The following is a 13,936-nucleotide window of genomic DNA, read 5'->3' on the forward strand; positions in this document are numbered from 1 at the left end:
GCTGAGTAGTTTGTAATTCCCCAGATCCTCCTCCTCCTCTTAAAGATGGGCATTATATTTGCCCTTTTTCAGTTGCCTGGGATCTCTCCAAATCACTGTGAGTTTTTAAAGATAATGGACAGCAGCTTTGCAATCACATTGGTTAACTCCCTCAGCACCCTGTAGTGCAACACGTCTGGCCCTGTTGACTTGTACTTGTCCAGCTTTTCTAAATAAACCCTAACCTGTTCTTTTGCCACTGTCAGCAGCTTTCCTCTTCCCTGGACTGTGCTGCCAGGTGTGGTGGTCTGGTAGCTGACCTTTCCTGTGAAGACTGAGGTAGAAAAGGCATTTCAGCCTTTTCCACATCATCTTTTACTAGGTTGCTTCCCCCATTTCAGGGATGTTGCTGATGTACTTGTAGAAACTCTTCTTGTTACCCCATAAACTTATCCTTAATCTGTTCCTTTGCCACTGTTAGCTGCTTACCTCCTCCCCAAACTGTGCTGCCAGGTGTATACTCCTTAATCACAATTTGTTTACTCCTTAATCACAGTCTACTCTGCCAGTATGTGTTCTACTCTCTTTCTGATGGTAAAAGGATTATGGGTTTCTGCACATGCTTGATTTGCAGAGCTGTTCATTGACTTGCATTTAAGCATTCCTACTTAGAGACTTTATCTTTTGACCTCTTAATCATTGAGGTTTTCCAGGAAATCTGCCTGCGACCACTGGTCTTCAGCTAGCTGCTCCCTGGCGGCTCTGGTCTCTTGGCGGATGTCCCGCTCCTTCTGGGCTGGTTTGTCATCATGGTAATTCTTTCCTCCCGCATTGCCAAACCCGTTCTCGTCTGCCACATCTTGGTGTTCTGCAGTGGGCAGGGTTAGTTAGCAGGTCCCTTGGTGGCCCAGGTTAGGCCCGATGGTTGCTCATGGGGCTCAGCCACCCCTACACCCTGGCCTCAGGCCTCCGTTGGTGGGCCGCCTCGTTATCATGCTGCCTTCCTTGCAGATAACGCTCGCTCTTGGGGGCTTCCCTATGACCCGAGCACAAGAATGCCCCTACCAAACTCAGCCCCAGCTTGGGGTCCAACAACAACAAAAAAAACAGTGCACCTCCACCAGCCCCACCACCTATTCCCTGTCCCTGGACCCTTAAAGAGAAGGAAGGCCTCTACACTCTGTTTGTCGCCCCCAGGCCTCATTCTGATCCTTCGCTTGACCTCCTTGGTCCCGGCGGCAACCCCGCTCTGATTACACCCCCCGTCCAGGCTGTCCCTGGGTCTTTGCCTCTCGGCATGCCGTCTTCCACACCCCATCGTCCCAGCACTCCCACCTGTGTCCTGCCTCCAATCCCCTTTCCCTCAGCCAGCCATTCATTCCTCTGGTGTCTGGCAGGGGTCTTCAACGGGGTGCTCCTCTCCCTGGCCAACTTTGCCACCAGCTCGTTGGTCTCTTTGGGGTCTGTCCCTGGAGCTCCCCCTGCTACCGGTGTCAGCTGCAGCCTTGCCTCCTGGCCATCTGCCCCCTCCACAGCAGTGGCCACCATTTTTATTTTCGCTGGCTGGCATCTGACGCTGACATCACCAGCCGGCCACAGCTGTACATAGAGATGGCTAACAAGCCATGAGGGTTCCTCTCTCCCCTGCACGTGGGCTCTGTCCCAAGCTTACTTAGCTTCCCGGGACACTACTATAATGTTGCACAACTGCTAATGTGGTATTTACCTTGGAGTAGACAGATGAAGGTTAGAATATAACTGAGTTCTCATCTGTAGAGACAAAACTACTTTTAACCACCTTTGCATCACAGAAAGTTACCGCATGGTATGGCTACTCTATCTAGAAAGGACTTTGCTCCTGGGATTAAATACTGGCCTCACTGAAATCAATGGCACAACTCCTGTTGAGTTTATTGGGACCAGGATTTCACCTTTGACCTTTACAAAGCTGTAGTTTGATCTTGCTCACATTATATATACATCTGCTGAGGCATTAGCAAAGGATATCTTGTCATAGTAGGTTTGGAATATACATAACTTTTCACCTCTACATTGACTAAACTTGGTTAGAAAATGGGGTTATCCTCAGTCATGCAAACCAACCATCTGTCGAAAATGCATTTATGAATCTTTGTCAAACTTGTTGATTCCGCCCATGTGGATTGAGCTGTAACATTGTAGTTTTGTGCCTATTCTTGGAGCAGTAGTGATCAGAATTGGCTTCAAGGGTGCTTCAATGATGTCATCCAGCTGAATTACTTAGGAGCATTGAAGACCTGTCAGAGTGACCATTCTGTGATAAGTAAGAAATTGGAAGTTAAAATTATTTTGAGAGCTTTTAGTGGATGTAAATTCACACCAGCAACTAGACTTTCTTTGTGGATGTAATAGTATGAAATCTTAGGTGAGAGAAGGAAAAATTTAATGAAAGGTTGGTAAGAAAGGAAGTGATTTAACTTTTGTTTGAAGTAGATAGTCCTTGCACCCCCCACCCGATACAGACGATGTAAATTGTTAGTGCTAAAGACATAAAACAATATAGATTAGGGGTTGCCAGTCTGTCCTACATGCTATAAGTGCATAGGCAGCTTTTACATGTGACATGCAGCGGATTGGGGAGGATGCAGAGAGCGGAGCAGCAGCTGATTTGGGGAGCACAAGGAAGGGCTTGAAGAGCAGACCAGCATGTACAGCAGAAAGCAGAACAGCAGATCAGGCAGGGAAGGGGATCAGAGTGGCATTTTGGGAGGCGGGATGGTGGTGGAAATGCCTTAATTTGTCACACCTGCTGAAAAGTTTAGCCTCCACTGGTATAGATAATTATGTAGACTTGTGGTTGGCTTTGGCAGTGTTCTAGCATTGGGGGCTTCATTTGTTTCAGGGCTAGGCAGCAGGGAGCTGCACCCATGCTACAGCCAGGGAGTAGGAGAAACAGTGGCACTGGCAACAGCTGGACCACCTGTCTTTCTCAGACCTGAGTCAGGTTCTAAAACATTGCTGTCTATAACAGTATTATAGACAATTTGGCTCCTATTGGCAAAAACTTTTCTTTCTTGAGGGGCAGAGGTGTATTTTGTAGGAAAGTACTTATGAGATTTATGTGGAATTATGAAATGGGGTTGGAGTGTTGTTGTACCTGTGATTGTCCTGGAAATGTCAACACTTTTTTAAAAATGGTTTTGTTTAGCTCAGCTATATAGTTGAAAGAGCTGTTGGGCCAGCTTTTGAGCATCAAGTGCCCTTGTGAGACTCAATCTCATCTCTGCCATAAACTGTAGATTTCATGAATAGGATAGAGAAATCACTTAAACTCTGGACTGGCTTGTACTTTAAAGGAGGATGTCAGACACACATGAATTAGTGGGCAGGATCCAGAGCGCTGGGCTTCTCATAAGGCTGAAGACACACCCAGATCTGGCTGATTAGAGTTTTCACCATGGCTGTTGTACCTCAGCATCAGCCAAGGAGTTAATAATGCCTCCATTCAGTCCCTGTCCCTGTGGCTGCTGGATCTGCAATGTTTGCCTGACCAGCATCCAGAGGGTGAATGCTGCCAATTTTTAGTTGCCAGCATGACTAAAACCATTAAATTCTGCACCCATGTTTACTTCTTGGGTGGGTCGTGGCTGCACTGACACTGCAGCTCCAGCAGCCATGGTAATGGGGCTTGAGCAGCGGCAGTGTTAACACCTTGGCTGGTGGCACCTTCAGTAAAAAGCCGTGCAGGCCAGATGGCCTACCTTTGCAGACCAGATCCAGCTGACAGCTATATATCAGCCTTTAAACCCTCAGTAATACCAACTCATGAAAAAGTCATGAGACTCCCAACTTCCAAGTCAAATCAATTCTGACTCATGATCTCTGGATAGAGAGATCAGATCTTGGGATTTTTCTTCTGGTGCATGTAGAACAGTGCTGTGCTGGTAAGTCTGTGGAGGGGAAGAGGTGGTGGGGAGTGGGAATGAGTAGGGGGCAGTTCCAGGCCCCCATGGTGAGGAAGGGAGTGGGGCAGGGGCTGGGGTGAATGGGGCTCTGGGGCAAGGGCAGGATGTGTGACAGAGCTGTGGGTGGCTCATCCAGGAGCATCAGAGTTGCACACTGGCCACACCATGTGTCCCCTGCCTGCCCAGAGGCATTTTGCAGCTCCTGGGGCAAAGGCAGCAGGGGACAGAGAACCAGTGAGCAGCATGCTTTTGCTCCATGGACAAATCAGGGGGGTCATATTTCCCCATGCCTCCCCGATGGTGTGTGCAGTGGCAGGGAGCACACACCTGTACTCTTAGTCAAGCTGCCTGCTGCCTGTCCTGACCCGTCTATGCGCATCTGTCTGTGTATGTGTCTGTTTGTGTGTCTGCCCCTCATTCCCAAGCCACAGTACCCTGTAATCTACCAGGGTATGCAGCAACACCCCCTCCCCAGGTTCTAAACCCCCACCTTCATAAATAACCCCCCTACAAGCACACACTTCAAAAATAGCATTTCATGATTTACATTCCAAATCTCTTGATTTTAAAAAGTTTGTCTCATGATTTTTGACAAGGTAGGGTTGGCAATACTGAACCCTGCTTTAAAGGGTTTGCTGGTACACATGTGCTGGTGAACACCTCTGTTAGAGTTGCAACTTTATAAGAACACTCTTGCCAATATAAGGTAAACCAACACCTGAAATGGATAAGCAATATGGGGAAAAGGGTTTTGTGGTGGTTCAGTTGTGTCTTCAGTGAGACTTTCTATTATAGTCTCACCAGCAAGGCAACTCAGAGGTTAACTGATTTGCTATGTCTTTTTATTGGCACAAGTTGTGTCTACAGCTTAGGGTTTTTGCTCAGAACTATATCAGTTAGGGGGTACCAGCTTTTTACATTTCTAACTGACATATCTGTGCTTGAAAAACCTATTTAAATATAGACCAAGACTGTGTGTTTTAATTTAGTCATCCGGAAAATGAGAGGTAATGATCTGTGCCTACCTGGCAGGGTTGTTGGGACATTTACTGTATAAACATTAATAAATTAGTCTCTGATCCATGTATAGAAAGACTTGTATAAGTGCTTATTATCATTAATTAGTTCCCATTTTCCCCGTTCGAGAATGTTCAGTTATAATAACACCTTCCACTGCACATCTTAAAAGGTACAGCATGCTGTCCTTGAGGATATAGAAGGCTTATTGTATAGAAAAGGAATTGTCAGCCAAAGCAGCTTCTCCCTTTTTTCCCTTTTCCCTGCCTTTAGCTAAGGAAGTGTAAATATACCATTAAAGAGAGTAACTGTGCAAGACCCTACCATTAATTTGGTTTCCTAATAGCTTGCTGCTTCAGATTCACGGTTTGTTCAGTGCACGTCAGAAGTGGGCAGTAGGAAACTGAATAGTACAGGCATCTGAATAAAGCAGAGAAGACTCTTTGACAATTGGAAATATTGGTTTGTTATTAGTTGAAGTTTTTCGGACTTTGTGGCCAGGCAAATATTAGTTAGTGCATCAACTAAAAATGTGAGACTGATGTGTGTTAAACGATTTACTTAAATGAACAAAATGGATTTATATGGATTTTGGGCATTGTAATGTTTTAAATAAAAAAATTTTTTAGCTCTTTATTAACTATTTGGCAAGAGTGCTAATAAAGCATTGAGGAAAAACATTTTAAATGATATTTAAATTGAGCTAATATGAAGGTAGCTGTGAGATAAACATCACACACTGTAAGAGGAATTAATTTCCACGTTTCACATAGAGAATATTTGTATTTCTGGAGATCTGAGAATGAAGCAGAAGGAGGTGGGGTAAAGGAATGGAGGGAGAGAAGGGAAAAGAAAACAGTAATATGTATACTCTGCACACAATTTAGATGCATGAATCTAAGTACATTTCTGTTGGTTAAAAGAGATGGAAAAGTGCACAGAATGGAATAAGTATAGATTGAGAGAACCTTTTATTGTCCAAATTATGGTGAGATTACATTTTTTGCCATGTCTGGGTTTTTTTTGTTTTTTTTTTCTTGGGTTTTTTCCCCCCACCATTTACCCCCTAGCTTTATTATTGTCATTTTAGAGGTGTATAAACTCTTCAGGGCAAGGGCTGTTTTCCAGTATGTTAGCTAACACAAATGGGTCCTGGGTTTCCTGGAAGCTACCAAAATAGAAACTGTAATAAATAATAATAGTGGGCAGTACATTTTAAATAAATATTATAAGTAACCCATGGATGGTTATCTAAGTAGGAAACAGATGCATAGATTATGTGTGGTTAACTAATAATGTGTTACTTAACCACTTGTTAACTTATCATGAACTATGGGGAAATGCGTTCTTAATATTAAGTATGATGATTGTTACTATTTGTGCACAAATGTGTTCACTGTTACATTTATAACTAAGGTTTTGGTGGGTTTTTTATGTTTTCTTTCTGTCTCCAATGAGGCTCAAAATGCACAGCAGCTGCACGAGAGGATCCAGTCTTCTAGTATGGATGCCAAATTAGAATCACTGAAAGATTTAGCCAGTTACTCGCGGGATGTTACGTTTGCCCAGGAATTTATAAACCTAGATGGTATCTCTCTCCTTACGCAGATGGTTGAAAGTGGAACAGAGTAAGTATGTTGTTTGAACTGTCATTTTTTTTCAGTGCATAGTTGTTTTCTCTGTCCTCTTTATTGTAGCTTAAAGTATTTCCTTACAAAGTACTCGGTCTTATTCTCCTGCCATCCCCTAGAATTTAAAAAAAACCCCCAAACCTACCCCCTGTCCCAAAAACATCAACAAAAACCCCCACACCCTCATTTGTTAATAGTTCCATCTGGAGTCTGCTGTTAAATGGTGACTGAAGATAACTTTGTTTAAATATATGCTCTTTAATACAGCACTAACAATCCACTTCCTTTCGTTTTCTTCTTCTTTCTTAACTATTTTTTAAAAACTTTTGTGGTTGTGGATTTGTAAAGAACAAAGGCTAGTTGGAATTTTGTGGCAGTTGGGCACCTGACCCCCTCAGGGTATTTTAAAAAAACTCAGCCTTTTATCCTGGTGTTAATTGACCTAATCCTGTTCCATTAAAGTAAATGAGTTTTTGCTATTGGCTTTAACGGGAAGAGGAATGAGACATTTATTGTTAATACGGATGTTACAGGAAGATTTGCCCCAGCAGCCTGATCATCTTTATGTTAACTACTGTTTTAATAGATGTTATTTCTCATGGGATTTTGAGATCCTCCATTAAAAGATGGTGTTTCTTAATGCTTTGCAGTTACTGTATCAAGATCTACATGTGCTGTTGATGTAGCATCGCTGCCACAGGCACTTGGGAGGAAGCTAATACTGTAGAACAGCCTTGTTTTGTAGCCTATGTAGATGTGTTAGATCACTTCTCTCACCCTAGCTATAGTGAATTTTGGTTTGATTTTTTTCCACTTCTTAAATATCAGTTTTTCTGGAGTTACATTACCCTAAGGCCTTGTTTGCAATGAAGAATTCTGTACTGGTATAAACCATGCTGGTCTACAAACACAAGTTCTACTGGTTTAATTAAGAAAATTAAATAGATTTACTTTTTAGCATCCTAGCTTAATTTAATCACCAACCACACAAGCTAACTATGTTTAAATTCACTTAAGTTTCTACACAGTGGAATTTAACTAAAACACATATGTTTTTGGTTTAAAAGAATAGCTATAGGTAATGAGGTTCAAGTGAGGTTCTCAATCAGGGTACTACAGCATCCTGTGGTATCATGAAATCCTTTCAAGGGTGCTGTGGGGTGTCATATAATGTTAGCATTGTTAGGTGTGCAGACATGATTCACAAAATCAAATCCAGAATTTACAGGTAAGAATCTTACTTTCCTAGGAAAGTTCTCTGAAATCCAAAGTGTTAAAGATTTTTACCTGTTGTGGTTTTTCTGAGTTATCTGCAACAGAATAATTGCTCTAGCACTTTTCTGTAGTCAAAAATTTCTGAGGAGTGTCTGGAGTCTAAGAAGGCTTCCCAGAGTCTAAAAAGGCTGAGAGCTACTGCTGTAGGAATGTACTGTGGAACTCTAGCACTAGTAACAAAACTAAAACAAGTCTTCCATTAGCTAAATGAATTGCATTGGTACAAATCACTTATTTGGGGAACCTGTCTGCAATACAAGTTTGCAACAGTATAGCAATATTGACATACCTATGTGCCTGTAAAAAAGTCAGGTGTTAGCAACCTTAAAAATGATGTTACTTAATAAGGAATCGGGAACCAAATAATATCTGACAGGTTCATATATTTGACCTCTAGTTGCTCGCTGCATTTTTCCTACCCATTTGGCAATTTGGAGTCTCTGTAATTCACAGTGGTAACTGAAGTGAGTGTTCATTTTGTTTTTTGAGGGTAATTGGAAGGCAGGGATATCTGCACCACACAGGTTATAAACCTAATCTAGGTTTATAACACAGAACAGAAAATCCTCAATAGGCATATACAATGAATTTTGGGTATAATGGAAAGAACAAGTTCTGTACCTTACAACACACATACCTGAGCATAATTTCTCCCACATTTTCTAGTATCACTTCATTATTGACCTTCTTTGTTCTTGTTGTAGGCACATCCTCCTGGCAAAATTACCTCCACACTAAAGTTAATTTTTCCAAGTTAGCCTTGTGCAAATGAGAGGAGTCGCACCAAGATTAAACTCAAGCTGGGTATCAGGTCTGCGCGAAGCAGAAAGTATTCACTTTGGATTCGGAGGGACAGTGATTCAATTCGGTGATTTGAATCACTGTCCTGATTTGATCTGGCCTAATCCAAATCCGAAGATATTCAGTGCTGAATCTTATTTGGCCATAGATTATACAGATAGGTGGTGCTAGCAGGAGCAGCTGGGGGAGCAGCCACACAAGCCCTAGCTTGAGTCAGTAGTCCTGGGAGAAGCTGTGGCTCCCCTGGCTGCTCCCCCAGCTGCCCTCCCACTGGGGCAAGGCTGGCAGCCCTGGCAGAAGCTGCAGGGGCTGGAGGGGATGATCAGGGAGTTGGAGGGAATGATCGGGAGCTGGAGGAATGAAAAGGGACTTCCCCCTCACCTCCTGGTTCGATCCCCCAGCTCCCAATCATTCCCCCAGCCCCTGCAGCTTCTCCTGGGGCTGCTGGCTCCAGCTATGGCTTGTCTGGATGCTCCCCTGGCTGCTCCCCTGCCAGGCTGAGGCAGACAGTGCTGGCAGCCCTGAGAGAAGGCCCGGAGACTGGGGGGAATAATTGGGGAGCTGGGGAATCAAATGGCGAGCTGGGGAGAACCCCCTGTTCGTTCCCCCGGCCCCCAATCATTCCCCCCAGCTCCCCATTCGATTTCCTGGTTTGATCCCCACTCCCAATCATTCCCCCAGTCCCTGCAGCTTCTCCTGGGGCTGCCAGCACTGCCTGTTTTGCTCCAGCAGGGAAGCAACCAGGGGAGTAGCCAGATGAGCTGCGGCTTCTCCTGGGGCTGCTGGTTGAAGCCGGCATTTGTCCAGCTGCTCCCCCAGCAGTCTATGGCTGAATTTGTCCAGCTGCTCCCCCAGACAGTCTATGGCTGAATCTCTGTGAATCAATTCAGAGGCTTCCGATTTGATTTGGAGAGATTAATGGGTCTCCCGATTCAATTCAGATTTGGAGATTTGGCTGCTGAATCGGGCTGAATCTCTGAATCAAATTGGCTACTGAAGCATCACACAGCCTTACTGGGTATCCCTTCTTCTAAGACTACAGTCAAGACTTCTGGAGACACACATCTCCAAAAACCTGAGCTACTCCATGGGTTCTTTGACAATGAATTGTGGAAAAATGTGTCTTTTTTTTTTTTCTGAGCACTTGATAATGATTAATTGAGGGATGGCACCAGAGAATTAAGGACATTCAAATAGAGTTAGTCTGCACCCACAGAGATGTGTTAGCATTTGATGGTTTGTGCTTATTCTAGCTTTAGCCATGTCTCCTAATAGGCCAAATACTCAGCATCATCATGCTCATGGTAAGGATTTCTGTCTGTGAAATCAAGGCAGGGGTAACACTTATAATGCAGGTTAACTCTACAGGAATGATACATCCTTATTAACCTTCAGTGGACAGGTGCTGGATAGTGAGCACCTGGAGGTGCTGGAGGAACCTTTTAAAATCTTTATAGCTTATTTCTCACTCGTTTTGTGACAGTTACAACTCAGTTTTAGTGATCAGGTTCATGAGAATGTACACCCCTAGGTTTTACAGGTAGCTCTATAGTATTTTTTTTTAGGAATATAGTGTAATTTTAAAAAAAATGGCTCCTACTTACGTTCTCACATGTGTGCTCTACGTATGCATAGTATATTGGTTTAAACAAATTAGAAATTATTAGTTTGCTGCATAGCCTGTTGTAAGTGATGGTGGTCCATACTTTTGCAATTCCTGTAAGTTTGCACAAGTATTCTTTATAATGCTGCATAACGACCATAATTCTGCCAACATTTTCCATTGAAGAGTTTCTCGGTTAGAATAAAAGAGCTGTAGGTTCTGGATGTGCTGAGGTTTAAAATATGATAGTTACAGCATTCTGATCACAGTGTGGACAGATCCATAATGAAGCTGCAAATGTGTCCTGTTAATATCAATATTTTTAGGGTGGTTGCAGAGTATGGCATGTTTAGGATGCCTATGTCTAGCTGAGTCAGGCAGAGAAGGAGACCATCCTTCCGTGCAGTCATTTCTATGACTTTGATCCTGAATACAAATAATTTAATTGTTTTCAATCACACAAGTGCAAGAAATTATATACTCAATAAACATACTAGAGAACATGTTTGTTTTTTTTAAATTAGCTATTCCATCTGGACTATGATATTGCCAAGGGGTTTGTATTATCTTGTGCAAGCAGCGCAGATTGTGCATATAGCCATGGATAGACATGTAAGTGAGGTTCTGTGCTTTGAATACACATTTGGAAGCACAAAGGGGGCTCATATTAGAACAGTGGTCACCAACCAGTGGATCTTGATCCACTGGTGGATGTGAGGCCTGGGTGGGGGGGGCTGAGTGCCCTCATGCATGCATGCGTGTACCCCAGCCCAGCAGGTCTGTGGGAGAGGGAAGGAGTGGGGGTCAGATCAAGGCAGAGGGAGAAATATTATTTGGGGGCACGTCTCCCCAGCAGGTAAGTCCCACCTGGCCGGAGTCCCTCTCAACTTACCCCTGCTTGTGCCTTTGCAGCACTGTCCCTCACTGCTGGGGTCCCAATCTAGCCCCCGCATCTTCCCTCCCCACAGACTTACCTGCTGGGTGGGCAGGTTGGCAGTGGCACACAGTAGACCTTGGGTTGCTTTTAAATGTCAAAGGTGATCTACTTAAAAAGGTTGGTAACTACTGTTTTACAAGATAGGAATAGATGGAAATGGATCTTGATAAATTGGAAAACCAGGATTTGCACAAAAGAATAAAATTCAACAAAGACAAATGTAAGATGCTATAGCTAGAGAAGAAAAAACAAATTTCCACGTAGAGCACAAAGGATAACTAGCTGGGCAGTAGCACTTCTGGTGTGTGTGTCTGTAGAGAGGTCACAGACTCAACGTGATGCATTAGCAAAAAGAGAAAAGAAAACAAATGTGATTTTAGTTTTCACTAGCAGGAGTATTTTATGTAAGACGTAGAGGTGATGCTACTACTTTATGTGATGCTGGTTAGTGCCTGGATGGAATATTATGTCCTGTTCTGGGCTCCATGTTTTAAGAATGATGTAGAGAACATGGGGACACTCCAGAAGTGAGCAATGAAGATGGCAAAGGCATTGGAGTGCAAGCTTTTTGAGGAAAGGTTGAGATAACTAGGTGTGTCTAATATGGAGAAAAGGAGATTAAGGAGACACGGTAACAATTTTGTAATGTTTGAAAGGCTAGGCTACCATAAAGGAGAGGCAGAACCTTTGCCTCAGAGTGCAGGGCATTAAAACAAGGGGCTTAAACCTTAGCAAAAGACATTTGAAATAAATATCAGAAAAAAACTTCCTGGCTGTAAGAATAGTGTGATAGTGGAACAAGTTGCCCAGGGAAGTTATGGCATCTTCTTCACTGGAATCTTTTCAAGAAGAGTGTGGATAAGCATTTTTCAGGGCCAGTCTAGAAACAGCATATCCTTTATTTCTGCAGGGAGTTGGATTTTTAAATGATCCACCTTCCAACCTTATGTTTCTACTTTTCTGTATTGATGGTTCCAACTAGCAACAATTATATTAGCAGCAACAATTATATTAGCAGCAATTAACTTTGTTATGAAACTGTTCTATGTTTGTCACAATAAAAATTACTGCTTAGGACCCTGGTCACAACATAATCCTTGCAAGCATTCTAGCAACAAATGTTTCTAAGCTGTGTTTCAACATGGCTGCAACTAACATGGTTTCAGTTATACCATGGATAGGTATGTAATTGTTTTTGTGGAGAGATCAGAGAAGGAAATTTACTTCAGTTAACTACAGTAGAGGAGATATGCCCTGTCCTGACTGGAAATTACAAATGGAGCCAGACCGGATTAATGTGAATTTACTTTTAAATTAATATTTTAAAGCAATAGAAATCCTCCAGTGAACAAGTCAGACACAGTGTTCATTTAGCTATTATGTTATTGAAAATATATGAGATAACAACCATTCATGAGTTAAGCACAAATGAAACAAGTCATATTGTTCAAGAGCTGGCTTATAGGGGAATTTTCTAGCTCTTGTCTTCATTTTCAGGTTGTATGCCAGAAAACGCCAGTTAAAAAAAAACCTGTAGGAAGTATAGGTCTGGGAGTTTTCCTCTTTTTACACTCTTTATTCTTTTTTTTTCACCCTCCCCTTTTTGTGACTCACTAGAAGGGGCATTTATGTCAGAGTGATCTAGAAGTTGCTGTACTTTTAGTGCCCCTTTAGTGACAGGAATGCATGAAAAAAGCACCAGGCGGAATTGTCTTTTTCTAAAGTTGAGTGATCTTTTTACAATACAAAAAGAACAATAGTAATAGAAGAGAAGGGGGGAAAAAAGTCATCTGCCAGTTGTTGTTATTACTATTATTAGTATTTGCAATTGCTATATAAAGGGAATAGAGGCAGGGCTCCTTAAACAGAAGAAGTAATTTTGTTTGGGCTGTGTTTTCAGTCTAGTTCCTTGGATTCCCACACCCCGCCTCCCCTTTCCCCTTTTACAACCTGGGCATTGTGAATGACAGGAAAAGTCTGCTCTGCAGAATGAGATGGCAAAGAACAAATCCTGGAAGGAGGGGGGCTTTTTTTGTCTCTCTCTCTGTATCTATCTCAAATTTAAAATCCCCAAATCTGCTTTTTCATAGATTTGGCCTGTGGGTCTCTAGTGCACATGAATATGTGGCTTCTCTAAGAGTGCTGCTGTATATGTAGGAGTAGTTTTTAAAACTTCACCCAGTAATTTCATAATTAGACCTCTGGTCAGAATGTTTGTCAGACATTATTTTGCTACAGTATGTACGATAGAAAAAAGACTCGATACAAACAGAACCAGTAGGCATTTTCATATTTTTCTTTGGTTTTGCTGCTGCCAGGCAACCATATTGCAGGGCATTTTGCTTAGATTTCTTGTGTTTTCTATATTTGTAGAAGCTAGAAAAAATATGGGGCAAGAGTTACTATAACAAGAAACATTTCTAAAGCATAGTTTGATTGTCCTTTTGGTTTTAAACAGCATCAGCTATCCAGAATAGAGATACCTTGATATTTACCCAAAAAGTTAATGGCTTGATGCAAAATCAGTTTAGTTACATCCTTCATCATTCTAATATCAGATTTATCTGAATTTTCCTCTTTCCTGATACTGAATCCCCTCAGTGGTAGGAGCTTTTTCTGTGTTAATTACAGGTGCACAGATATATCGGTGGCATATCAGATTGGCACCAATAAAAGGAAAATTAACATTAGAAGCTATTGGCTTTTCTTGGCCAGTGTAGCCAATAATGACTGATAAATGCCTAAATAC

At 42.4% G+C, this 13,936-nt stretch overlaps 1 protein-coding gene across 3 annotated transcripts in view; it reads left to right on the forward strand.

Moving 5' to 3' along the window:
- ELMO1 (engulfment and cell motility 1) overlaps positions 1-13,936 on the forward strand; it is a 450,632-nt gene that overhangs the window by 134,627 nt on the left and 302,069 nt on the right. For all 3 annotated transcript variants that reach the window (XM_090050152.1, XM_090050153.1, XM_090050154.1), the window contains one exon: positions 6,399-6,568. In XM_090050152.1, the coding sequence (XP_089906278.1) occupies positions 6,399-6,568 (170 nt within the window). The remainder of the gene's footprint in view (positions 1-6,398; positions 6,569-13,936) is intronic.

The sequence above is a fragment of the Crocodylus siamensis genome, chromosome 5 (assembly GCF_052110815.1).
Source record: "Crocodylus siamensis isolate JL-2025a chromosome 5, ASM5211081v1, whole genome shotgun sequence".
In the NCBI taxonomy this organism is placed as follows: Eukaryota; Metazoa; Chordata; order Crocodylia; family Crocodylidae; genus Crocodylus; species Crocodylus siamensis.